Below are 24,696 nucleotides of genomic sequence, written 5' to 3' on the forward strand. Positions count from 1 at the left end.
CCTGCACCTGCCCTCCACGGAGCAGAGTGGTATGGGGTGCAGCCCTTCCTCCTTAGGTTCTCAGTGGCAGCCAGTGTGCCAGATGGAATCAGTTTGGCATTTCCGCACACCCCAGCAGCTCACCAAAACTCATTAAGTGACTCTCCAGCCCAGATAATTGCCCACCTGGAGGGAATCTGTGTACAGCATCTGTTAACAGCCATTCTCAGTAATTTTCTAATGTGGATGAATCTCCAAATACAATTCATTCAGTATTTATTGGGGCAGAACTGTATTGTGTTTGCTGGGAGCTGACAGGGTGATGGCTGGCAGTGCCTATGCTTGATCATGGAATTTACATGAGGGTTTCTCTGTGGAGAAACATGGAATTGGACAGCAGAGTGTGACTGAATGAATTAAGAAAGGGAATTTAAGTTGGATCCCAGGCTGATGGAAAGGGAAAGGCATAAGGACTGGAGAGGAGGAGTTTAGTCTAGAGTAATCTTGCAGGGGAAGTAATGGCAGTGGCTTGGACAAAACACAAGGGAGATTCCTGTAGTTGGAATTCAGTAGTGGCTCTAGGAGGGGAGGATTACTAGTATTTCTGATTTGTTAGAAATAGGTTAGGCTGTCTAAGAGCATGTGTGCACCATCCTTGCTTCCTGCTAGGGAACCCCAGAGCAAGATGTGCTATTTCCCGAACTGGATGTGCTATAACTGACTTAGGATGTGGCTGATGTGGACCAATAAATTGCCTCTGACGAGAACGTTTTGGTGCCTACCCAGTAGTGTACTAAGTCAGCTATATTACTTGCAGGTCAGGACACAGAAGTGCACCGAATGGGGGTGGCATCTTCTCATGCTGCACAGGGGCAATGGGGGCATGTTCACTCTGCTCCATGAGTGAGGATCTGTCTGACAGGTTGCATGTGAGGTTCTCTGCTTATCCATCAACACTTGCAGCTAAACCAAGTAGCTCTTATTCAAATATGTAAATTTGGGGTGAAAAAATAAATTGTTCAGCTTCAGTGAAATATGCCTATGTGAAGCCCTACCTATAAACCAGCCACTTGGCTGTGACCATACGATACACCAAATCCAAACTTGGCATCCACATTGTGTCAGGCTGATGCTCTGCCACTTCTTGTAACAGCGATTCTGTAATGTTGTGCAGGAAAGAGTAGGCAGGGGAGCATTAGAGGAGAAGGACCCTCTTCTGTCCTGTCCACTGCCTTCACAGGTTTCTATTTGTCCAGAAGTGTCTACAAAAGCATCTGCTCTATCCCTTCTTACATAATACGGCTCCAAAGGACCTAATTAAATGTAATGCACCGTGGTCCAGGAAAGCAGGAGAAACAGTGAAGAGTTTAGGTAGCTGCCCTACTGTGTACTGTGGTAGAGGTCCCTGCACGATGATGTTCTTGATATCTGAACATGGTTAATTGTATGTTGGGCAGCAGGTTATTTTTACGATGCTTAAGATCCTTATGGTGTCTTTTTATGTTCAACCCCTTCCATAGCCCAGAATAACGAAGCCAGGAAGATGGGAGGAAGCTGTTGTATTGGCAACAGTTGTGTATGGGGTTTGTAATGAGCTGGTGTTGCTGTTCAGTTTTAGTTTGTGCATGTTTTGGTCAAATGTTCTGGTTTGTGATTGTTCCAATTCACAGATGAGTAAAGAACACTGAAGAATCCAGGGAGCTTCTTGGTGAATACAGATTTCCCTGGATTCTCAGAACGGGACTTAAGTCTAGCCTGGGGATTTTGCCCGCGAGTCTTTGGCACTTCAAGTAGAACTGAAAGGTGCTCTCCTGTGAAGTATTTTAGATTATTGGATCATCTGTGAGTCTTGGGATTCTGACCTTTGCTCTCCCTGTTTATACAATGGAACAATCCCAGCTGTCAGGAACAATAGTCCCAGCTGCTGTCCTAAACAGATGGCATATAGGTTGCCTAATGGGCCTCCTTGGCTTCGGAAAGGCTTCATGAATCATAAAGGAGCTGCTGGATGGGTTTTGGTTTTGATCTTTGAAAATATTTTAGTACAGAAATGTGCGATTTTGGGTTTTGACTGCTGGTTCCTTAGGTATGCAGCGATTCTAGAGCAGAGGCATAGTGGTAACTCAGAAACAAGTCAAGTGTAACAAAATACTCATAAGGATATGAATTGTAGTGTTGGCTTTAGTTTAAATGACTAATAAATAATGGAAGAAGAGGTCTGATGAAATAAGATGAGATAGCTGACAGTAAGAAAGCCCCATCAGTAATTTCACCAGTATTTGAACTATATAAATTGACTGGACTAACCTTAAATTTTGGCTTTTGCTGGTTCAGTACATGTCAGGATTACAAAAGATGCTAATTTCTGCTGTGGGAACTTAGTTGCAATTAAAGATGCTGGATTTACTATTCCCTAGATGTCCTGTGTAATTTTTTGTCTTTGTTGTTTGTGATCTGAATTTGGACACTTTCTGAAATGGAGAAGACTGCAGCAGGTCTTGTGCATTTGATAAAACAAGTCTATCTGATAACATTATACACACTATCAGGCCAAGTTGGAGTGACCCAGTGCTAGGCATCCAGGAAATTCAGTTTTTCAAGCTATTTTGTGTAGTTTTAATTAAGGGGGCTAGTTTTATGGAAATGATCTGCAGTTTAAAGCCTTGCAGACAGTTTTTCATCTTGATGATGGTTAAGGTTGCTTTAGGTAGGATAGGGGTGGGAGGTGAGGTAGCAGCTGCTAATTGCCCTTTCTAGCCTTACAGAGAGGATGAGAGGGGTAGGAAGAGGAAATGAACAACTTCATTGTGTCCTGGTTTGCTTCACTAATTAATTCTGTCAACCCAAGTTGCACACTTTAATGTTTTTTCTCTCTCTCAAAATTGTGTGTGGGGTCTGCAGGAAAGAACAGGGTAGGTGAAAGGGTTTGTTTTGATAGACAAATTCTAGCCTTGACTACTACTTTCTTCTGAAATACCTATTACTAAGGTGGTAGGACCCATCGCTCTCCATGAAACATATGAGTATGCCTTCCAGGAAATGCTGCTTTAAAGGCATCTTCCCGTTGCCTTTTCCTTTTGGGCAGGCTTTGGTGAAGCAATACTGTTGGTATTGTGGTTGCCAGTGTTAGCAGACTTCTGTTTTGCCTGATTGCAGCTCTTCAGAGAGCCTTATTTGGTCACTGCTGCTTGAACCTTCAGCTAGTTCTGCAAGTGAAATGGTTTCTTCAAGGCTTGGCACAATTGCAGCTGTACCTAGGAGCACTCCTGCTTGCTGTGTGAAGTTTAAGGGAATCATGAGAAATTGGAATAATTCTCTACTTAGTTATTTTTAATGCTTAGGTACCACCTGAGGTTTGTCCTATAATCTTAAAAAATGGGCAGAGGAGCGTTAGAGCAAAGCATGAAATTAGGCTCCTGTTTCCAACTCTGCAAATACATCTTGTGGGCAAGCCATTTAAACAAATGGATAGATTTATCTGTAACAATGCAATTATACTTATCTACGTAAGTCACTTGTAAAGTGTGATGCTTACAAAGCACAAGGATCAATGATTGAAGCTCTGTAAAGGCAAGCCATTGCCAATTTACTTATTGTTTCAATATCTTTTGTTGACCTTTTCTGAGACTTCATTTTTATAAAAGTGCAGCTCGCATTCCCTTTGGGTTTTACCATTCTTTTTCCTGTCTGCTTTGCTGGCTGGTGCACAACACTTCCTCTGCATTTACCAGTATGGAAAAAAAAAATAAAAAAATCTGTGGGTAAGATGGAAACCACTTCCATTTCTGTTTTGTTGTTGCACAGCTCATTGGCGTGCAACTACATGGTCCCAGTCAGTGGTGGGGGTGTAGAGCAGGGTTTCAAAGGAAGCTGTTAAAAAGGAGGTTGCTGGGATTATAGTCTGAGCAAAATTCCTTTGCAAAATTGCTGAAGATCCCAACCATAGCTAGTCTTTTTAAAGCTTTCATGCTCACTCAGTCTCTTTCTGTGGTGAAGACACAAAACTGGGAGCCAGATTTGGGCACGTAATTTTCACCCCTCTAGGTTTCCCCATCTGTAGAATGGCTATTCAGCAATGCCTCAAGTAGGGTGACTGCCTTGTCTCTAATTGGGTGGAACAGTCCTGAAATGTAAGCATCAAGTACCAGTCCTGGGCTGAATGACTCTGGGACATTTGTACTGAATTCCAAGTATTGTGGAGAGATCTGGGTTTCTGTTTGCTGTGGAAAAACATGAGAAACAGCAGGTTTCCCCTTGCAGACTGTCAGAGTTCCAGTCTGCAAGGAGTTGCTTGGGGCTGGGGAGAGTGGGATGCAGGGAGTGTGCGTGCATGCAGATATACGTGGCCGGGAATACAGCCAGGCAGCTATGGAGAGCAGCTTCCTGCAGGCAAGTCTGTGGAGGAGGGGTGGAAGCATAGTGGGGAGGGGGGCAGATTGAGGCCCCAGTGATCCGGGAGTGGGGCTGGGAGCGTTGCCCAGTCAGAGCAGTGCATGGGGCCCAGGGCTGGGGTGGGAACTGCGGGCCTGGTAGTGGTGGTGGCACAGTGTTGTGCCCCTCGCTGCTGGGTGGGTAGGGGGTGCCTTGCCATGGTGGTGTGGGGCTCTCAGATGGAGGGCAGCAGGGTGGGAAGCCCGCATCCTTCCCTCATCCCCCATGGGGGGGTGTAGGGGGAAGCAGACGTGTCCTGCCTTTTCATTTGGAAGAGGTGGTCACCTTAACCTTAGTGAAGGTTTGTAAAGCATGCCTCATAGGCATGATGGAATTGTTATCAGAACAATGTGCTTTGCAGAAAATGTATTGATTTGCCCTCCGTGGGGTATGTGGATTGAAATTGAGGATCAAAATTGAGGACAGCTATACTGTTGAATGTATCTTGAGTTTGAAAACAAGCCAAAATAGTCAAGAGCTTCCAGGATCTGGGAATGAATCACCATCTGTCACCTACCACACTGTTGAAAATGCAGGAGCAAGAAAAATGAAGGCTGAGCACAAGCTCGCCTCAGCAAAGGGAGGAAATGTAGGTAATTGCTATGCAAAAAGGTGTCCTCTTCCTCAGGTTCTGCCAGGAACAGGGACCCATGCTGGGTGATGAATCAGTCTTGTTTTCTAAAATTATTGAATCATGACTCTGGGTGGGGTGGGAGGAGTAATCAGAAAAGCAGATGGTGACAGCAAATATGATGTTGATCAAAAGCAGTTAAGCTAAGGCCTTGCATACAGATTTTTCCCTGCCTTGCAGTGATCATGCTCCCTGCTGGCTCTCTGCTAGCGTTCTGAACTAGTATCTTAGTGCTTCCTACAGTATTGCCAGCTCTCACCATGTTACTGTGGGACTTCAGGTATATAGCTTTCCTTACATAGAGCCTAGGTGAATTTGGTTTTAATTTATGGAACAGTTTCTTTTCTTCTTGGCCACAGAAACAGCTTTGAAAAACATGAACCATGGAAGGCGGCAAATCAGAAAGTAAATAATCTCATGATTTTCAAGCCAGTCTCATGATTTTAGAGGCTGATGGGATGCTAATGACTTTTGAAAGCTTGTCATAATAGGCTTAGCACAGTCTTAATAGTATGGGGCTTCCAAGATGTCCTTTCCATGAAGCTCAGATAGCTGAAGGCTATATGGATTTGACATTATCCCGTCAGTGTTGGAATGACCATGGGCTGTTTGCCTCTGAGTCCATAAAGCTTGAAAAGGGAAAGATTAATGTGCACAGTAACTTGTTACCTAAGGAGAATACTTAATGATATTTCTGTTAATAAATACTGAAGGTTCTGGTCACTTAACTACAGAGATCTTTTCAATTAGTGAAATCAGCAGAACCAATTTCCCAGTATATGCATTTGCTCAGCTTTGATCCATTTCTGATGCTCATAATAGCTCTCTGGGAGATGGAGCCAAGTCAGCAGCAAACAATTGTGATTGCTTTACCTGTCTAATGCATCCTTTGTATTGTGTTTAGAGGCAGCTGCACAGTTAAAATACATATTTGACTTTGTATATGGGCATATCAGTATTTGGAGTGTTCCTGCAACAAAGTTTGAAAAGGGATGTGATTGTGCCTTTTAGACAGCTAGATGGGGTTCAAGCAATGAGTTCCCCCTTGAAGCAAAGCCTGCTGGCATGTCTTCCCAGAATGCCAGCTGCAGAGAAGATATTTATAGCAACTGGATCTGTAAGAGCAGCTGAGGATGAGAAGCTTTCCAGCAACTTCTGTGCGCAAGCTTTTGCCTGGCTCTGATTCTGTTGTGCATTATGCCCTCCCCCGCCCAACTTTTCTTCCAGTCCGGGGCTGGAATTCCTTAGTGGCAAGAGAATCCAGTTGAATCCCAACTTGAGCTGTTCTTAGTCTCTGTTTGATTTCCTTTCTTTCTAACAGTGTGAAAAATGCAAACAGTGTTTTGTACTGCGCTGCATTATGGGTGCTGGAAGTGTCCATTTCCCTGCATTTCTCTTGTAGCTGCTTTAGTTTGCAAACCCATTTTTCTCATAAAGACGATGCAGCCAGTTTCAGATCACTTCACGTTGTGTCCTTTGGCAAGAAGCCTGTGTGAAATGTATGTTTGCAAGGGCTCTTTATAGCATTCCAGGCTGTAGGAGTGTCCACTCCACCCTGCTCTCACCAGCAAACATGTATGCATTGTTGTCATTCCAATCTACAAATGGCATAGATCTGCTTTCCCTGGCAGGCTTGCACTTTTGGAGTTTACATGCATCTGATGTTGGTTTTCTCCTGTGGTTTTCTCCTGTGAGTTTGAGGGTATCCAAACTCTTTAATCTTGATCTCAGTTTGGCTAGATGGGCATATAACTGATGGTGTACTTTCATTGAGCAAAAACCTAAGACTGGGCTAAGGTAGAGTGATAAAAATGAATTCAAGCTCCGTTTTCCTAAGTAGTGCTGAACTTTAAGATTGCTGGTGTGATCCTGTCTCAGACTCTTGTTTTCAGGGTCTATCTAGCCATTGTCCTGCAAGTTGTATAGTTCAAGTGCAACAATATGAATTGGACGCATGCATTTTTTCCACTTTTCTCCAGGCTTATCAGCTAATTTAGTTGGTTTCAGTTAGTGCTGCCACTGAAGGTAATGGAGTGTTGTCATGCTGTTGTAAGCATACTCTGCATGAGGATTAAATGGTCAGGTGAAGATATAGAGCTCAAAGTGTTGGTTGGTTATGGGAATAGCAAAGTCTTTATGCATCCAACTTTGGCTAGTCTGAAAGCAGCATGAATCGTGGGGTGGAAAGAGGCTTTACTAAAAGGCACAAACAATAGAAAACGAACTTCCCCAATTTCGCATTGATTTAATTCCCTTTGTTTGGCCTTCATATTTCAGCTGGCAGCTCATGGCGGTCCTGCTGGATTTTAATCTCTGAATCTGCTTCCCTCTCCCACACAGATTGTATGGCAGCTAATCCAGGGATTTAGCTCCAGTTAATTCTGTCGTCTGGTGTCTGTTTGTTAGAAGGGCAAACCGGGGTTAGCTAATTCTTTGCTGGAGTTCAGTGTAGTGTGAATAGACTGTGGCAATGTCCCTTAGTGAGATGTTCTGACTGACCATCAGTGGGGATGGAGTTAGATCAAATAGCTATTTTAAATTATGCATGGAACATAGATTAAACCAATGCAACTCTTACGACACAACCCCTTTTCCTAAATCCATGTTATTTTGCAAAAAAAACCCCCAACCCCAACCCCAAAACTCCTCTGTTTTGCTGCCTTGTATATATGATTTCAGAGGCTTAGATTGAGAGTTGCTCATGTCCCTGGACATTGGGCTGTAGATAGCTATTTACCTCTTGCTAGCTGGTGTTGGATTTTAACATTTCAAAATAGCCAGGGATGAACTAGATCCATAAATGAGAGAGGCTGAAAGTTTGTTGTATTGTGCACCATGCTTGAACAGCCTGAATATCATGGGCAATCTGTTAGTATGAGGATGACTTCTACCATGGCTCATTTATGGGTCTTGAGATGACTTTAAGAGTCCAATACTTGAGCCACAGACCCATCCACAGAAGTTATAAGTCCTTCCACAGGGGAGTGTAGGTTATAGACCAGGATTTCTTTCCTTCTCCTTTCCCTTCTTTGACATTAAGATGCTTTACCTCAAAACAGGCTGCTGCTTGGTTGAAGTTTTTGTGCCTTTGGAGTTGGTCGGCAGCCAGCTCCTCCCAGCTCTTGATGTTGGCATTTGTTTTCTTGAGGTATGCCTTCACAGCGTCTTTGCAGCATTTCCTCTGGCCACTGCGGGTTCTCAGGCAGTTACTAAGATGGAAGTAGAACACTTGTTTTGTGAGTCAGAGAGCTGGGCATCTGCATGCGGTGTCCAGTCTAATGAAGTTAGTGCTTGAGGATCACTGACTCGGTTCTGGTAAGACTGGGGGCCCTGGCATAATTAAATTATCAGAGAATGTTATTGTTCAACAAAAACCAGTAGCCGATTAATGTTAATTTTCCTTTTTATTGGTGCTGATCTGATGCACAACCAGTATATCAGTGCATCTCTAGTTTTGAGTCCTTTGTCTGTTTGGTATTTGTTGTCAATTCCAGAAAGAAGGGGATGTGGCAATGACACATTCTTGCTTGACCCCGGTTCAGAAGGCAAATGGATCTGTCTCTGATTTGCTTCATAGAGTGGTCTCAGTCATCTGGTTGGGGAGAAGCCTTGGGACCTTGGTGTGCTTTTTTAGGACATCCAACTCGGGTCAGTACTTTCAATAAGGCTTCAATTGATGGAATAAAGGGCCTTAATGAGGTCAGTGAAGGCCATATACAGGTGTTGTTCCCAACTCTTTTCTGGGACCTGGCAGACAACAACGATCATGTCAGTTGTTGCACAGGATGGTCTGAAACCATGTTGAGATTCTGGTGGCAAGACGTAGAAGATAGTTCCGAAGGATGCAATAGAGGATTTATGTGCTGTGGAAAGGAGGGCGATACCTTGATAGATCCCACACAGACTTTTATCTCCTTTCCTGAAAGTGGTCAAGGTGGCAGCATTCCTCAGATCTTCGGGATCTCTGTCCTTCCAAATTCATAGAATAAATTTGTGGAATCTCAGTACCAGTTTCTTGCTGCCAGCCTTGTAGCTTTTGGCAGGTATGCCATCCAGTCCGGTAGCCTTGTTGTTCTTTTGTTTCCTTAACGGCACACCAGACTTCTGTTAGGAGAGTAGGGCTGGCAAAGAATCCCTTTTCTTCAGGGTCTTGGGGGATAGATTTGGTGGTGGTATCTGGCACAGTTGACTCACAGTTCAGGAATGCCTCAAAGTGCTCTTTCCATTTAGCTTGGATAGATTCATGCTCACAGGAAAGTAGGACTGTGGGAAGTTGGGCTGTAGATGTCCTTTGTTGCCTGAAAACCCCCCCATGTATATCATGTTTGTCAGCATAGATCTTTGTCTTGCCACCACTGACTTGATTTGTTGGATTGGATCCTCCTTTGAGCTTCAGCTTTGAGGAGCTGATATGTCTCCTTCTGCTGAGATGGTGTGTCTGTCACAGTCCAGCTGGGCACTGTGCTTATATCAATTTAGTTGCAGACTGACTGAGCCCTGCAACTTTATTAGTCACTGGGCTTTTTTGGTTTGGGATCAAGGAGGTGATGTTGGGAAGGAGAGCAATGACAAGTTTTACTAATAAAAGAAAGACTAAATTTTACTTATAACAACAAAAGATATAGTTTACACACATGACAGTTAGTAAAAAGGTTAAGCTAAGAAACAGACAACACAACAATACAGATTAAAATTGACAGTGATAATAAAATAGACTAAGGTATTAACTAAGAGTTCCCACTTGGTTAGCAACTTATCGATAGTCCCTCAGTTAGAAGATACACGTCAAGTTGATTCAGCGAAGTCAGATGTCTCTGAACTGGGCTGTCAGAGGGGGAACCGGAAGAAGGTCCCTCAGTCAGGATCTGGTCTTCGCGCTCACAGACCTGCAGGGGTTTGGGACAGCAAGGACCTTTCTGTTCTGCCCTTCCCTGAGGGTTACTTAACGTGCGTGTTCTTTTACATCTTGCCTCTGTTAATTTTTTGGTTATATAGCCATTCATAGTGTTACTTTTATAGCTGTTATCCTGTAAGGTTAAAAGGTGTTAGAAATTATTATAAGAAGTTACTGCCCAAGCTTGGGTTTGCCCAATAAGCAAGTCACACCATGTCACTTTGGGGTCTGAGATTAACATGTCCCCACCTAAGTTCAACCCACTAGGATAATTATGCCTTGTGATTATGTTCATTAGTTTTTACTGATTCTAAGCAACATTTTATAAATCAGCTATGTCTGCGGTATATTCTTTAGTTCTGCTTTTTAAAAGTCATGTTGTCTGAAAATTGGTATAAAAAGCTATATATAAATCTTCTTCCAGGCAGACAGGGAACTACTCCTATAAGCTACTTAAGGTACCTTTGAAAAGCAGATTTCTCCTGTTTAACCCTTCTGGTTCTGGCCATCACAGGTGTCATCTTGCCAAGCAGAATGAGCCCTTGTGTTCTGGTTGAGGAGGGCTTGGATCTCGGTGTTGCTCTCATTGAACCAGTCTTGGTATCAGTGGTTGATATAGTCAATGGAATCAGCGCAGGCCATATGGATGGCGGTTTTAACCCTTTTCAGAGTTCCTCAGTATTGCCTTCATTTGTGGACAGGCCAGAAAGCCGTTCAGGGAGACACTGTTGAAGATCTACAGACCTTTGGGTCTTGAAGAGATTTGGTGTTGAGAGTCCTTTGCATTGCTTTGAGCTGTTTTCAGTGTTTTGGAGCAAGCTGGATGATCATAATGGGTCTGACAAGACCGTGATCTGTCCAGCCGTCATTTGTTCCCTGCATGGCCTGTGTCATACAGATATCCATTCGATCACAGGCTATAGCAATGACATAGTCAAGGAAATGCCAGTGCTTAGAGTGAGTGTGGCTCCAGGTGGTTTTGTGTTTGTCACTCTGGATTTCCTCCATGGTATGAAAAATACCATGGGAGAAGGGAGCCATGGTACAGAGAATGGTCTGGGAAAGTGTCTGAGAAACGGGAGGTGCCTGGCTGAGTAAGAGTAGCTGAAATCAAATACTCCTTAGACAAATGAGGCTTCCAGGGTTTACCCAGTGCATCCCAGCTGTAACTTCCTCTTCCTTTGACAGGCTGCAGCTGTGCTACAGTGATAGTCTGTGACAACCTGAGCTATACTTGCTATTGGCTTTTCCTGCCCAAAAGCATATGGGTCAAACTGTGTGTGCACTTTCCTCCCTTTGAAATCTGAGGCTGCTTTGTGTGCCATCTGTCCCATTATGATAAAGTTACTCTCTGCAGTTTTCCATACACTTCAGCTGCATCTCGAAGTGGAGAAATGGCCTGGAGAAAGATCTGTTGTGTCTGTTGTATTGTATTAGTTGGCTCCGGCAGTCACTAGCTCAGCTGTTGGAGGGGGGTTGGCAGTATAGTTTTTTTAACGTAGTTATATAACTGCTGTTCCCACAATCCACTGCCATCCTGTGTTTGTGGCTAATGGGCCATAGGTCACTTTCTAGTTTGTTCTTGCTGGACTGGCCTTCCAGCTGCATCATTGTGTAGGGTCCGTTTTGATAAAAAGGTCCAGGAATGCGAAACTAATTTTGCTAAGCCCTGGAGAGTCTGCTTTTGAGTTGCACTTAGTTTTTGAAACCACCCTTAGGGAGTTAAAAATATTTAATGTATCACCTTTCAGATTCATGAAATACAGTGTTTGCATGTTTTCGTTTCAGTGTCAGCAGTTTGCCTTTAAACGTTTGCCTGTTGTAGGGCCCCTAAGGTCATTCTGCGAATGGGCAAGTTACGCTTTTAATCATGACTTGTAGACTGGAATCATGTTCTGGAGGCTTTATGCTACCATTTCACAGTGCATCGTTCTCTGAAAATAGATTTGGACAAAGATGAAGGGAAGCATATGGCCTTTATGTAATAGCTAAACTTCCTTAATAAAATTCCTGTTGAAGTCAGCGTAGTTTGGTGTGGAGGAGAATGTGTTGGCAATATTGCTGTTTTTCTTGTGTGTTTGCCCACTACTGTAACCAGGCATGTAGGTAATGACTTAAAATTACTTGAAAGTTTCTCCTTTTTTGGGTTTGGAACACTGAGATAAACTGGATATGGATGTAACACTCCTTAGAGCTGTTTTAGGCTGTCTCCGATACACGGCATGGTTTACCTTTCACAATAAGGGACCCATTTTTAAAACGGAAACTTAAAATCTGTAGTCTAGCTCTTTAGGGTAGGAGTGAGGATGAATACAGGAGAAAAAACACATCATCTGTTTTGGGAATTACACACCCTTGCCCTACAGTCTTTTGTAATCCAAATGCCATAATATTGTTTCAGTTCCCGGGAAGTATTGGAAAATAAGAGGGCTCTTTGTTGTTGGAGCTGAAAAATGGAAAAGATTTCAGTGTTAAACTGACATATATTGAGAACCTCTAGAAGCTTAACTAGACTGTGTATTTTAATTGTAAAAGAGCCAGCATGGACTTAAGTGTTAGTTAACAAATTGGCCAGAGCATAAATAGAATGCACCACCTTCGCCATGTTTCAGTTTACAAGAAAAGAGGTGAACTTTATTGTGGCCTTCACGTCAGTATGTCAAGAGGGTCTCAATTTATTGGGAAGAGCGTTTGTTAAGGCGTTTCCTAAACTGCCCATCTAAATTTTAGCTTAGGTTTCTTCTGTTATTACAGAAATGTCTAATAGCTTTAGGAGATTAAAACTGTTTTTCCTGTACATTTTATCCTTCCAGATTTCTCCATTAGAAGGGAAGTATTGTAGTCCTTTCAACTGGCTGCATTTGCTGTATAAGAAACTGTTTTTTAGATTTCCATCTTAATTTTCCCCTCAAGTACAGATTAGAAGTTGGAGTGGGAGAAAGTTATGCTGAAAATCTTGGTATGGAAAGGCTGGAAAGCTGTAAGATTCACCATCACATGAGAAGAAATTGGCTTTAGCTAGAGAAAGGGGCCTGGAAAAGGGTTTGAGTTTCTCTGAAATGGTCTGTTTAGGTTAACTTGAGCATTCAAAGTTACTGCAGTGCCACACTGTTGAGAACTAATTATAGCTGCAACACAAAAGTGGCAGTGTTAGTTTGCAAACAGAATAGTTAATTGCCACATCGAGCCTTTGAAATATCTGATAAACAAATTTATTCTGTAAAATAGAGGCCATTAATGGTGGGCCCTGCTGCGATTGTCTGCCTTATTGCCTTTCTCATTTCCTGGGGCTCTGTAATTAAACCATTAGCCTGTGTACCATTCAGTGAAGCAGCAAAATCTGGTGTGGGAAAAGGAGGGTAAAGGAGACTATGGCATAGATTATAATCCACTCCATGAGTCTCTTAAGTGGTCATTTTGGCCTTGTGTGGATTGCAAGAATGGCTTTAATATTTTGTGAGAGTTGCACCCTTCATGGCTGGTCTAATTTATGGGTGGTTGTTGGTTTTTTTTGTTTTTGTTTTTAACTGAAAGTATAGCTCATTGCTGCTGTGATTAACTTCCATGTTGTCAGCTGTCAGTTTTATTGTGCAATCATACAATCTTACAGGTTGCTGCTTGCTATTATGCAGTTTTTCTGGATTGTGAGGTTCTAGACTGAGTCTCCCTATACTGTGGAGATATCTTTCTAGCCTAAGTCCCCTGCCTATTTTCTGAATAAACTATCAGGTTCCAGCCGTCTGCTTATTTCCGTGGTGTCGTCAGTCGGTGCCTGCTGTGACACCTATGGCATTCTCTGTGGCAGTTGAAAATAGAACTCCTAAGTTACTAGCTGCCGTACCATCTCTTGCCAGATGTCTGATCTCAGTACATCTCTTAAATGCCCGCTGCTTCAAACTCGGGCTGTTGATTGTGATTTGAAGTTGCCACCGAATTTCCTGTTTCATGCAAATTTTGGTTTCAGTTGATTTCTAAGTAAATGGTGTCAGTATTCCACAAAAGCACTCTCACAATTGGTGGGCCAGCTTGGCAGGTCGTGGCGGGTGAATTCCATTCCTGATCCTTGGAGACAATACCTCAAGTGGAAGATGGAAGTAAACTGGTGGGGCTGTGTAAAAAGTTTGGAGTGTCTCTCCAGAAATGATCTTTTCTTCAAAAGGAGGCATTCTGTCTCATGGATTATTTACATGGCACCTTCTGTGAGCAATATGAAGGATTCAGGTTTCCTTTTTCATGGCCGTTAAGATTTCAGTTCTCCCGGCCTTCCTTGCGTGTGGGTTTGGGTAGACTGTGGCACTCTGCACCACTGATTCTCAACCAGGGTGCCATGACATCCTTGGGTGCCTTGATTTCCTTTCGGGGGGACTGCAGGCTGCCATTTAATGTGAGCAATCTTAGTTGTGCAAGCATGATTCACAAACCCCCCCCAGCGATTTCAGATAGTGATAAAAACTATTCTGACCTGTTGTGGTATTTCTATGTTCTTTTCTACTGAAATAGCTTAGTGTTATTTTTCTGCACTCAAAAATGAGCGAAGACCAAGAACTGGCATATTTCAAGGGGTGCCTTGAGTCTGAAAATGTCATAGATTCATAGACATTAGGGCTGGAAGGGACCTTGGAAGATCATCGAGTCCAGCCCCCCGCCCGAAGGGCAGGAAGTCAGCTGGGGTCATAGGATCCCAGCAAGATAAGCATCCAATTTACTCTGGAAGGTGTTCAGTGTAGGTGCTTGAACCACCTCCGCTGGCAGACTGTTCCAGACCTTGGGGGCTTTGGACAGTAAAGAAATTCTTCCTTATGTCCAGCCTGAAACGGTCTTGCAGTAGCTTGTAACGGTCGACCTCGTCATCCCTTGGGGTGCTCTGGTGAACAAGCGTTCCCCCAGATACTGGTGGTCACCCCTAATAAACTTATAGGTGGCCATCAGATCACCCCCGAGCCTGTGCTTTTCCAGGCTAAACAGCCCCATGGCTCTCAGCTTGTCATAAGGTCCATTTTCCTGACTGAAAAGGTCAAGAACTGCTGCTCTATGGCAGTGATTCTCAAACTTTTTTGTAACAGGACCCATTTTTAAACATTGATTGCCAGTCCTGACCTAGTGCCTCTCACTGACCCGCTGCCCCCCAGCCCTCCCGTGTGTGTGGCAGGGGGGGACCCCAAGCAGCCCCTCTTGCTCTGCCACCCTGCATGGGAAAAGCCATGGTTTCCTACATTTTTCTCTTTTAAAGGAGAATCCATTTTTAAAGTTTGTTCACGACCCTTGGATGGGCATCTGGTTGGGGTCATCTGATCCCAGCACTCTTTCCTACCTAGGCAGGGGGTTGGACTCGATCTGTTGAGGTCCCTTCCGACCTTAGCATTTATGAATCTTTCATATATTTCTTGCAACCCACTTTTTGGTCATGGCCCACAGGTTGAGAAACACTGCTCAGTGGTATTATCTCAACCACAATTTTTGCTCGTGCTTCTTGGCACTGAAGCATCCCTATGGAGCTCGTGATGATGTCAGCACCTCAGTGCAGTCGTTGGGGCAGTCTGTCAGCATATTGCTTCAAATGGTTTAACTTTTCTGCCCTGGGTTTTCTAACAAAATATGACTAGCCTGTTGCCAGATAAACACTGAGGTAAAAGTCAATAGTTATTAAGGTTCTTAGTGATTTTGGTGAGGAGTTAAGTGCTGCTTCTGGGAAAGGGCCCTGTTTCTGGTCTCTTGACTACATCAACCCCTGAGGCTCTAGATGATGGGCAGTGGTATGCGGAGTAGATTCTCTCTTCCAGGAGGGCGAGCGTGGACAGCTTGGATATCTCTTGGGGATTTAAGGTCAGGAATTCCTTTTAGGGTTAAGCATCCGACCCTCTGAAAGTAGAGCACTTGATTTCAATGGCAGAAGCAGTTTTGATTTTTTTTTTTTTTGTACTGAAACAGATTGGCAAGTATAGCTTAACTCTACCCTAATGCTGTTCCCCCCCACCCTTCCTTTTCTGTGACCGCTACACAAATGCTGTGGGTTGTCTGGACACAGTTTGGCTGTGTGAGCAAGGAAGGAAGGGGGAGTGCTTAACTGCTGTATTCAGCCAGCAACACCACATTGTTTGGTCTTAGCGGACACAAAACTAACCTCATTTACCAGTTGTGCTAAAGCCGCAGAACTCTTCTCAGACAGACTTATTTTTTTGTGGTCAGATGGGAGAGCTGAGTTAGTATGGTGATTTGGTGATCCCTGAAATGCATTGCCTGTGAAATTCAATCAGAACTCTTGGTAGAGGTGATCTCTTTTATTAGACCAGCTAGATAGTTGCAAAAAAATGCTTTTTATTTGCAAGCTTTCGGGCACATGCGCCCTTCCTTGGGCATAGGAGAGTGCAAAGCCTGAGAAATGTAACAGCTGGTAATCTCAAGGATGGTGAAAATGAACACCATTTTGATGGAGCCTTTCTATTCAGAAAGAGAAAGCGGAGTGGTACAAGCTGAAGACCAGGTAGAGACTGATTTTCTCCATGCTGTGGCCCTCTGACTGCTGATCCAGCTAACTGAAGCAACATCACTAGTGGGCAGATGATGCGAGTGCAGTACGTGTGGGTGTGAGGCTTGAGGAGGTCCCTTACAAGTCCTTTTCTGATCTTATGTCTGGAGCCATATGCACCTGTTCTGCAGTGCACATATAATCAGAGCCTACAGCCTTTAAGGCTTTAAAAATCAGCTGTGCTCACATGGCTGCCCAGCCCTTATTTTTCTTTAATGGTGGGAATTTTTCAAATTCCTCCATTTGAGAGTTACTGTCACCCGCTTGCTTTCTTTTTGCTGCTTAAAAACTGTCAACTTTAAACAGCTTTTAAAGAGATGATTCAGGTGAGATTCCACATGATAAATTCTTGGTGGCTTTATCCAGCAGCTAATATTGCAGAAAGGAGCTTTAGAAATACTAGAATATATTTTTTTGAATGAGTTGCACCTGCTGTGAAGATTGGAACTAGTGTTTTGAACTGCCTGGGTTTTGGGGAGCTTCATTTTTGACTGATTGTTAGGACCAAATGGGAAATCTTCATAAGCTTGTGTACATGAATTAAAGGGATCTTGAGTTGTTCCCTGCATATGTGAGGAAACTAATTTCACCATTGTTCTAGTTTGCCTAAAATGTCTGATTTCTGTTATTCCTGTCCTCTCATTATCATGGACAGCATGGGCAGTAGCCCTAAGGGCTTTCCTAAAACTCCCCTGCTCATGCCGTGTCTTCCCCACCCCCCACTAGGAATATGGGTAGAATGAGGAGGCACTTATTTCTTATGCCCTTATTTCAAAATTGCCCGTTGCTGAACTTGGTAATTAGCTGCTAACCTGAACAAAATGTGTCCTGTGAGCTGTAGGTGAAAGGCTCCTCCTGCCCGGATAGATTTTCTTCCCTCTAAAACCTTTATCTTGTAGACACAATTCTTTCTTGCTTATAGATCTTCAAGTCACCGTTGCTTCTTTGCTTAAAAGAAGTTAACCTTTCTTATCTCAATGCCTTGGCCAAATGCTTTCCTAGCTGGATCTGAAGTGGGATTCTCAGACTTTCTCTTGGATCTGCCCTTAGAAGTGATTGAATATGCTGTGTTGTAGGAACCCCAGGAAAAATGTCTTCATTTTCATAAATGCATTCTGAACAGATCTAAGAAGTTCTTGCTGCCTGCTCTGTTTCTGTGTAACTGAGATAGTAATAGAGTCTTAGCATTCAGTCCTAATTGTTGTTTCTTTGGTAAAGAATAAACTTGGTTTTCTGTGCAACAGAGGTGGCCTTTTTACAGGCCGATAACTATTGCTCAGTATTTCTTAGTGTAAAATCCTAAGTGGCAAAAATGCATTTGTCATTTCTACAGTGAGATATCTTGATGAGGTCAGCTACCCTCTTTCTTCTGAGGTTCATCTGGTATAACTTATCTTGCAGTAAATGTACACCATCTTACCCCAACAGTATTTTATAGTGGACTAGCTAATTTGCACCGATCTATCATGCAGTGAAAACTTTGGTTAATGAAGACATAGCTGCATGTCTCTGGCTTGTACCTACCATGTTCCAAGTTCCCCTGTTGGGAGGAGCCGCGGAACTTGTGGTATGAGCACAACTGTTTCTCTTGTGCCTCCACCCGTCACAGTTCTTGTAGCAGTAGTGTCTGTGGATGCTTGCAGACATGAAAAAAAAACACAAAATTCCTTGCTTCACGAGAAGCAGCAGCGTGTTAGTTAGACCCAGCTGTGCTGTGTCTGTACAGATCGGGCACTTCAGGGGGGCTTTATGGCGCTTTTATCTACAGTTTATTCAATGAGCTATTAGATAAAAGTGCCCAAAAAGCCCCACTAAAGTTCCTGATCTATACAGACACTGCAGAGCCAGGTCCAACTGGCACACTGCCTCTTCGAGGCATGCAGTGGGCTCGGTGTGGGAGCACATCCAGTTTAAAGCATGGGTTTTTTGGTTTTTTCATACCTGTAAGCAGCCTGTATGATTTGAGGTGATGATGGCGTGAGCCTGGGATTAAACTACCAAGTGGGAGTTAATTGTCTGGACAAATTATAGTAATGGACCCTTTTATGTAATTGGCTATTTTAGGGGCAATATGGTCATGTACTTGCAGGGAGAAGGGAGTGGATTCTTCTCTTCTCTCACTGCTGTCTTAGTCTGTCTTATAATGGGTGAAATGACTTTCAGCTTATGACTTTGACTCCAGCTATAAACCTTTAGATTTGGAGGTAATGGCTGTGAATGGGAGAGCCCAGGCAAAATCTTGGTAGTAAAACCTTGGAAACCTGGAGTCCTCCAACTTGACAGCTGGCTGAAAGCTGTGCTGTAGAATTACTGCAACTTGGCTGAGGGTCTTACGGGGGGAAACTGAAGCCATGTTGATTGCTTAGGTTACCAGTTTGTTACTGATGTGTTGATGCCTGTGTTGCTATCCAAAGCCACATGTGTTTTACCACGTGATATTGTACTGGTGTAAAGCATATTAATCCTTGGCTTTGCATATCTGTCAGCTTTCATAGGGGAAGAATGTCAGGAGAGGCAAATCCCAGCAAAGTGGAATTGGCCAGGAAAAGCATGGAAGCAACTGTTGCTATTTGTAGCCCAAGCAGCAGTCTGGGGCTTGGGTTCCTTTCCCATCCTGCCCTGTTGGAAAGTGGTCCTGCTTTAAGGCCAAAGCATCTGGTAGAGCTGTTTGATTTTTGAAAGGAAATTCTGTGGATTTCCGGTTGTAAGATCCATAGTGGATTCTGCGGGCACATGCTTTTGGAGGGCTCAGCTCAACTTGGACTTCCTGTGGTAAGGGCTGAGATGTCAGGTGTTTTGACAGTGTGCACTGAGAAGGAAAGGGCACAGTGGCATAGTTGACTGGGTACCCTGAAGTAAATGTCTTTTTAAAAAGGGTTGTATGCCTTTTTCCTTGTGGAGATGACCATACAGAATCTACAGGCCTGCTCCAGAATCTAATGCCACACCACCTGGCCAGGTGGAGGCCACATGGCACCTCCCTATTGCCACAAGATACTAATGTAGCAGTGTCACCTAAAAGAGTTGTGGCAAGGTGCTGGGGAATAGGTGTCCTAGTACAGGGGTTTTCAACCTTTTTTTTTAAAGGAGTATATCACTTTCGGGTACACTTCTGGCAGAATTGGGGTGGGGGGGCGGGATGAGGTTGGGGATGGCTGCATGCAGAGCAGGGGGGCTTGCACACAGAGGTGGTGTGGGGTGGAGGATGGCAGTGGCCACATTTGAAGCCCACCCCCCCCCAATCCAGCTGGCTGGACAGTGCCTGTGTGGCCTGCAGAGGGGAGCTGCTGCTCCTGGGAGGAGGTAGTGTGGGGTGGTGGATGGCATACCCCCTGGCTCCTTCCCAGGTATCCCCGAGTGTGTGCATACCCCCAGTTAACAACCCCTGTCCTACCTAGGGGATCTGTATAGGAGAGGTAAAAGGCATGGAAGTTTAGAGCATATATATGTGTTTGTATATATTTATCACTAATATGGGCAGAATAGTTGAAGGAATCAATTTCTGAAATGATTGCAATACCTTACTGTCCTTATTTTTGATACATTTGAGAGAGAATCTAGGAGGCAGTGCATCAAGCTGTAAAGGCTGTTGGAGGTGATGTTCAGTTCTGCATTGGACCTTTCCAGAAACAAGTGAACTAACTGCTGAGGCTGGCTTGCTTTGTGTGATCTGTATAGTAGGATCAATTTAGATTGCACTGAGGGATTGCCAAAGGAATAAAACAGGGTCTGGTCTGGGTTACTGTAGGACTGAACCTCATAGCCATATGCTGAAGGTAAGATTTGCAAGTAGTTTGGCTGGTTCGTTTAATGTCAGTCCTATTAAAATCTCCATGTGGGCTCTGTACATATTTTACTTGTAGAAGAATGTTGTATGTCATATAATGCAATCTCTGAAATGTTTGTAGATCCTCCTCCAGCTCTTTTCATTGCCTCCCACAATGCCCTAAAGAACCATGAGCCTCTGAAATAAAAATCTGTAGGCCATAGGTCTTTATCTTTGCACTGTAGCATGCATTTCAAAATAGGCTTGTGTTGTCCTGCTGTGAAATCCCCAGTGGCTCTTGGGCTTTTCATTACTGAAGTGCCTCAAGCTTGCATGCACATACTTACATGTGCACACCTCACTGTGCTTTTAGAAATCTTCACTAGCCAAAAGGCAAGGGACTAGATGATGTGCCTGAGGCTTTTTCTCTCTCTGATTATTAAGATGGTTAGTTGGTTATTAATTGATTATTAATTACTAAGAATTGATTAACTGATTATTAACTGGTTTATTAGCTGCATTTCTCCTATGCCCTTACCTTTTCCTGATCTGCTTCATGGAGTCCCTGGAAGAATACTGCAGCATGAAGTTGTGATAAAAACACCTATTTGGGTCATGATAGTCCTTCAGTGCAACTTCAGTGAATCCTCTGACTTCCACAGGACTTTGAGTGTGTCTGGGATTAGATGTCGTAATACCGTTTGAAAGACTAGAAAAAGTATTTTTTTTTTTTTATGGTGCTAATACCACTGATAACTAAGAGCTTGAATTTTGTTTCTTCTAGGTATTGTCAACCCAAAGAATCCCAAGGAAGCGCCAAAGTCCTTCAGCTTTGACTACTCCTATTGGTCGCATACCTCAGTAAGTTTTGGATTGTACTATCACAAAAACAGCTGTGTTTACCTGTTGGACTTCTTTAATTTTCTCCTGACTTAACACCAGGTGGTTGTCCTGGTGGTGTTGCATTCTGAATGATACAGGTCCAGAGCTCTGCCTCACTATGTCTTTTAGTTTCACCCCCCCCACCCCCACCCAAATCCTTCTGGATGTGAAAAGTGAAGTTTGCAGAGCGTGAGGACATGAGCTCAATTTTTTTCCTCTCATTTTTAATCCAGAAATGAAAGTGTCTTAAGCTTTTGTTGCACCGTGGAAGAAAGTGAATTGGATTCATAGTTTCTAGGGTCAGAAGGGACCTGAGTAGATCATCTAGTCCGATCCCCCGCCATGGCAGGAAACAATACTGGGGTCATACAACCCCAGCAAGATGTTCATCCAACCTCCTCTTAAAAACCCCCAGGGTAGGAGCCAGGACCACCTCTCTTGGAAGTTGGTTCCACATCCTAGCCACCCTGACCGTGAAGTAGTGCTTCCTGATATCTAGCCTAAACCTGCCCTCTGCCAGCTTGTGACTGTTGTTCCTGGTCACTCCTGGCAGTGGATGGGGGAACAGTGACTCCCCCAATTCCCCCCTGACTAGTTTATAACAGGCCACTAGATCACCCCCCCTCAGCCTTCTCTTTTGGAGGCTGAACAGGTTCAGGTCCCATAGCCTCTCCTCATAGGGCCTGCCCTGTTGTCCCCTGATCATACGAGTGGCCTCCTCTGAACCCTCTCAATGCTGTCCACATCCCTCTTGAAGTGCGGCGCCCAGAACTGGACGCAGTACTCCGGCTGCGGCCTGACCAGTGCCGCATAGAGGGGGAGGATCACCTCTTTGGACCTGCTCGAGATGCATCTGTGGATGCATGACAAGGTACGGTTGGTCTTCCTGACTGCCTCCCCACACTGCCGGCCCATGTTCATCTTGGAGTCAATGATGACTCCGAGATCCTTTTCCGCCTCCGTGCTGACAAGAGGGGAGTTCCCTAACCTGTAGGTATGGTGCTGGTTGTTCTTCCCCAGATGCATCACCTTGCACTTGTCTGTGTTGAATCCCATCCTATTCACATCCGCCCACCCTTGTAGCCTGTCTAGGTCTGATTGAAGCCTGATGCTACCTTCTAGTGTGCCCACATCCCCCCACATCTTAGTGTTATCACCAAACTTGAACGGGATGCTTTTTACCCCCTCATCCAAATCACTGATGAAGATGTTGAACAGTGTGGGCCCGAGGACCGAGCCTTGCAGAACCCCACTGGTTTCCATTGGTTTGTCAGGAAAAAGCAGGGCAGCATTGTGCAGCATTGGGTTGTCAGGAAAAAGCAAGGCAGTGGCCCATGCTTCCTACAGCTGAAAAGCTATCTACTCCTGTCCTCTAGTATGAGCACTCTGCCTCACCCCTTCTGAGAGGTGGATTGAAAGTCTTGCTCACATCCGGCAATTGTTCTGCATCAAGGCACTGCAGCTTTGTACTCCCATGTTTTGTTGAAAGATGAAAGAAACTGGATCATCTATATTTTTTGCCCGCTAAGCATTGATATTTGTTTTGGGTGAAAGGTAGGTCAGTTAGCACTTCTGCCCAGGTTAGCTATCTCAGAAAACCCAAAGCCTATAAATAAGCTTTCTTGAATGAAGCTTAGATGAACCAAATTTCTTGTTGAATAAAACAGTTGTGTAAAACAATTGTGTAGAAGCCATACGATTATGTGACTGATCAACAGGCATAGAAGATATTGCAAGAATTATGAAACTAAATCTAATGATAGGAATTATGGGTGCTTGCAGACATGGGGGGGGGGGGGAAGCCCCAAAAAACTTGGCGTCCTCCTGCACTGAGCCCAGCACATGCCCAGAAGAAGCATGCCCAGAAGTAGTTGGACCTGGTGTTTATTACCAACACCTGTATAGATTGTGCGCTTCAGTGGGGCTTTTTTGGTGCTTTTATCTGATTAGCTGATTGAATCAGCTCTAGATAAAAACAGCAGAAAGCCCTGCTGAAGTGCTGATTTATACAGGTGCTGCAGAGCCGAGTCGTACTAACGCACTGCTGCTTCCCGTAAAGCATGCTTCCTCTCTCCTCCCCAAAGCACACACCCACCCACCCACCCTCTGTCAGTGCCCTATGATTATAGCCACTGGTTTCTTATTTTTTCTAGAAGTTGACATACCGTCAGGGAAATAATTATTGTAAAAGTAGCAGTCTGATAGTAAATTAAACCAGCCCTCTTCTTTAAATTCTGACCACTTCTCAAGAAACACCTGGTATCAGGGGAGAGACAATATAAATGTTAATAATGTAAAAGTATACTCCAACAAAAATACTCCAATTTTGACCAACAGCTTAGTCTCTTCCAATTGACGCAGTGTGAAACAGATCGTTGTTAGTGTGGTGGTATGTTGCATGGAATATATAGAACAGGGGTTTCCTTAACTAGTCAATGGAGAAAGTGAGGAAGTGTTCATTTTTGTATCCTAGACCTTGCCTTGAGCAGTGTCTGGGATGGTGTCCAGCAATTGGGTGATGATGTCTGATCTCTGAATATAACATTTTCTTATCAAGTGATTGAACCTGACCACATCAAAAAGGTGGATTCACTTCTTTTGTTCACAATTAAAAGCTTCTGTGATTTATCTTGAGATCTGGAAAATACTTTTAATTGCATGTGCAGCAAGTGTAATTCTGTTGTGATCCTTCCAACCAGGCAGCTGGGACTGATGATCTGTCTGCTTTTGGCATTTTTTCTGGGCTGCTTTCATCAGTGTTTTTTGTAGAGCTCTTGCAAAGTCAAATCTTTTGAACTTTGGCCACATTTTCTGTTAAAGAGGGAGGTCTTGAGAGAAGGAACACCTTGAACTCCTGTATATATGGAACTTGATTTGATAGCATTTGCAGCCATGCTCTTCTGGGCCAGTTTTGTAAAACCATCTCATTTCGATGAAATGATAGCTTCTTGTTAATTTTATCATATTCTGAGTCCAGTACTTGTTGATTTGAGTTTTTTTAATCTGGTTCCTAGTTCAGTCAGTTTATAAGAAATTTCCTGTATGTTGTTCATAAGGGGGGTGACAGACCAAATATCTACCTAGAAATTAGGCAGACAAGGTTCTTTGGGTGAATCTGATATCTTTTCTTACTTAAAATCTTACTTGGAAATTAACTTGTTCTGCTGTTCCTTAAATAGGAAAATCCTTTAATATCAGCTGAAGTAGCCTCCATGGGCATGTCCATGCATGCAAGCACATGCGCTTGCAGCAGCTCAAATAGAATCTGTGCAAATTTGAGATGGGGCTTTTTTGCCTCGGCACACGTGCTTGGACATGCTTTGGTGTGGGGCAAATCATGCAACTTGGGGCAAAATAACCCTGCCTGGCTCCTTCTGCATCTGCAGCCAGGGGGAGCTAGAGCCTTGGGCCAGCAGCTGTGCTGTCTGCAGCAGTATAAAAAGCTGCCCTGTCCTGGCCCCATCAACACACAAAGCTGCTGTGTCAAGTAGCTCAGGGCTGCCCGCTCTCAGGAGCTTCTGGGGCCCAGCCAGTTGGTACCCGGGAACACTACTTGGACCTTGGACCCACCTCCAGCTGGGTCCAAG

General features: G+C 44.0%; 1 protein-coding gene across 7 annotated transcripts in view; it reads left to right on the plus strand.

The window, feature by feature from the left end:
• The window catches only part of KIF1B (kinesin family member 1B), a 142,499-nt gene that overhangs the window by 17,562 nt on the left and 100,241 nt on the right, over positions 1 to 24,696 (plus strand). For all 7 annotated transcript variants that reach the window (XM_090024186.1, XM_090024180.1, XM_090024181.1 and 4 more), the window contains exon 3: positions 21,012 to 21,088. In XM_090024186.1, the coding sequence (XP_089880312.1) occupies positions 21,012 to 21,088 (77 nt within the window). The remainder of the gene's footprint in view (positions 1 to 21,011; positions 21,089 to 24,696) is intronic.

The sequence above is a fragment of the Crocodylus siamensis genome, chromosome 12 (assembly GCF_052110815.1).
Source record: "Crocodylus siamensis isolate JL-2025a chromosome 12, ASM5211081v1, whole genome shotgun sequence".
NCBI lineage: Eukaryota > Metazoa > Chordata > Crocodylia > Crocodylidae > Crocodylus > Crocodylus siamensis.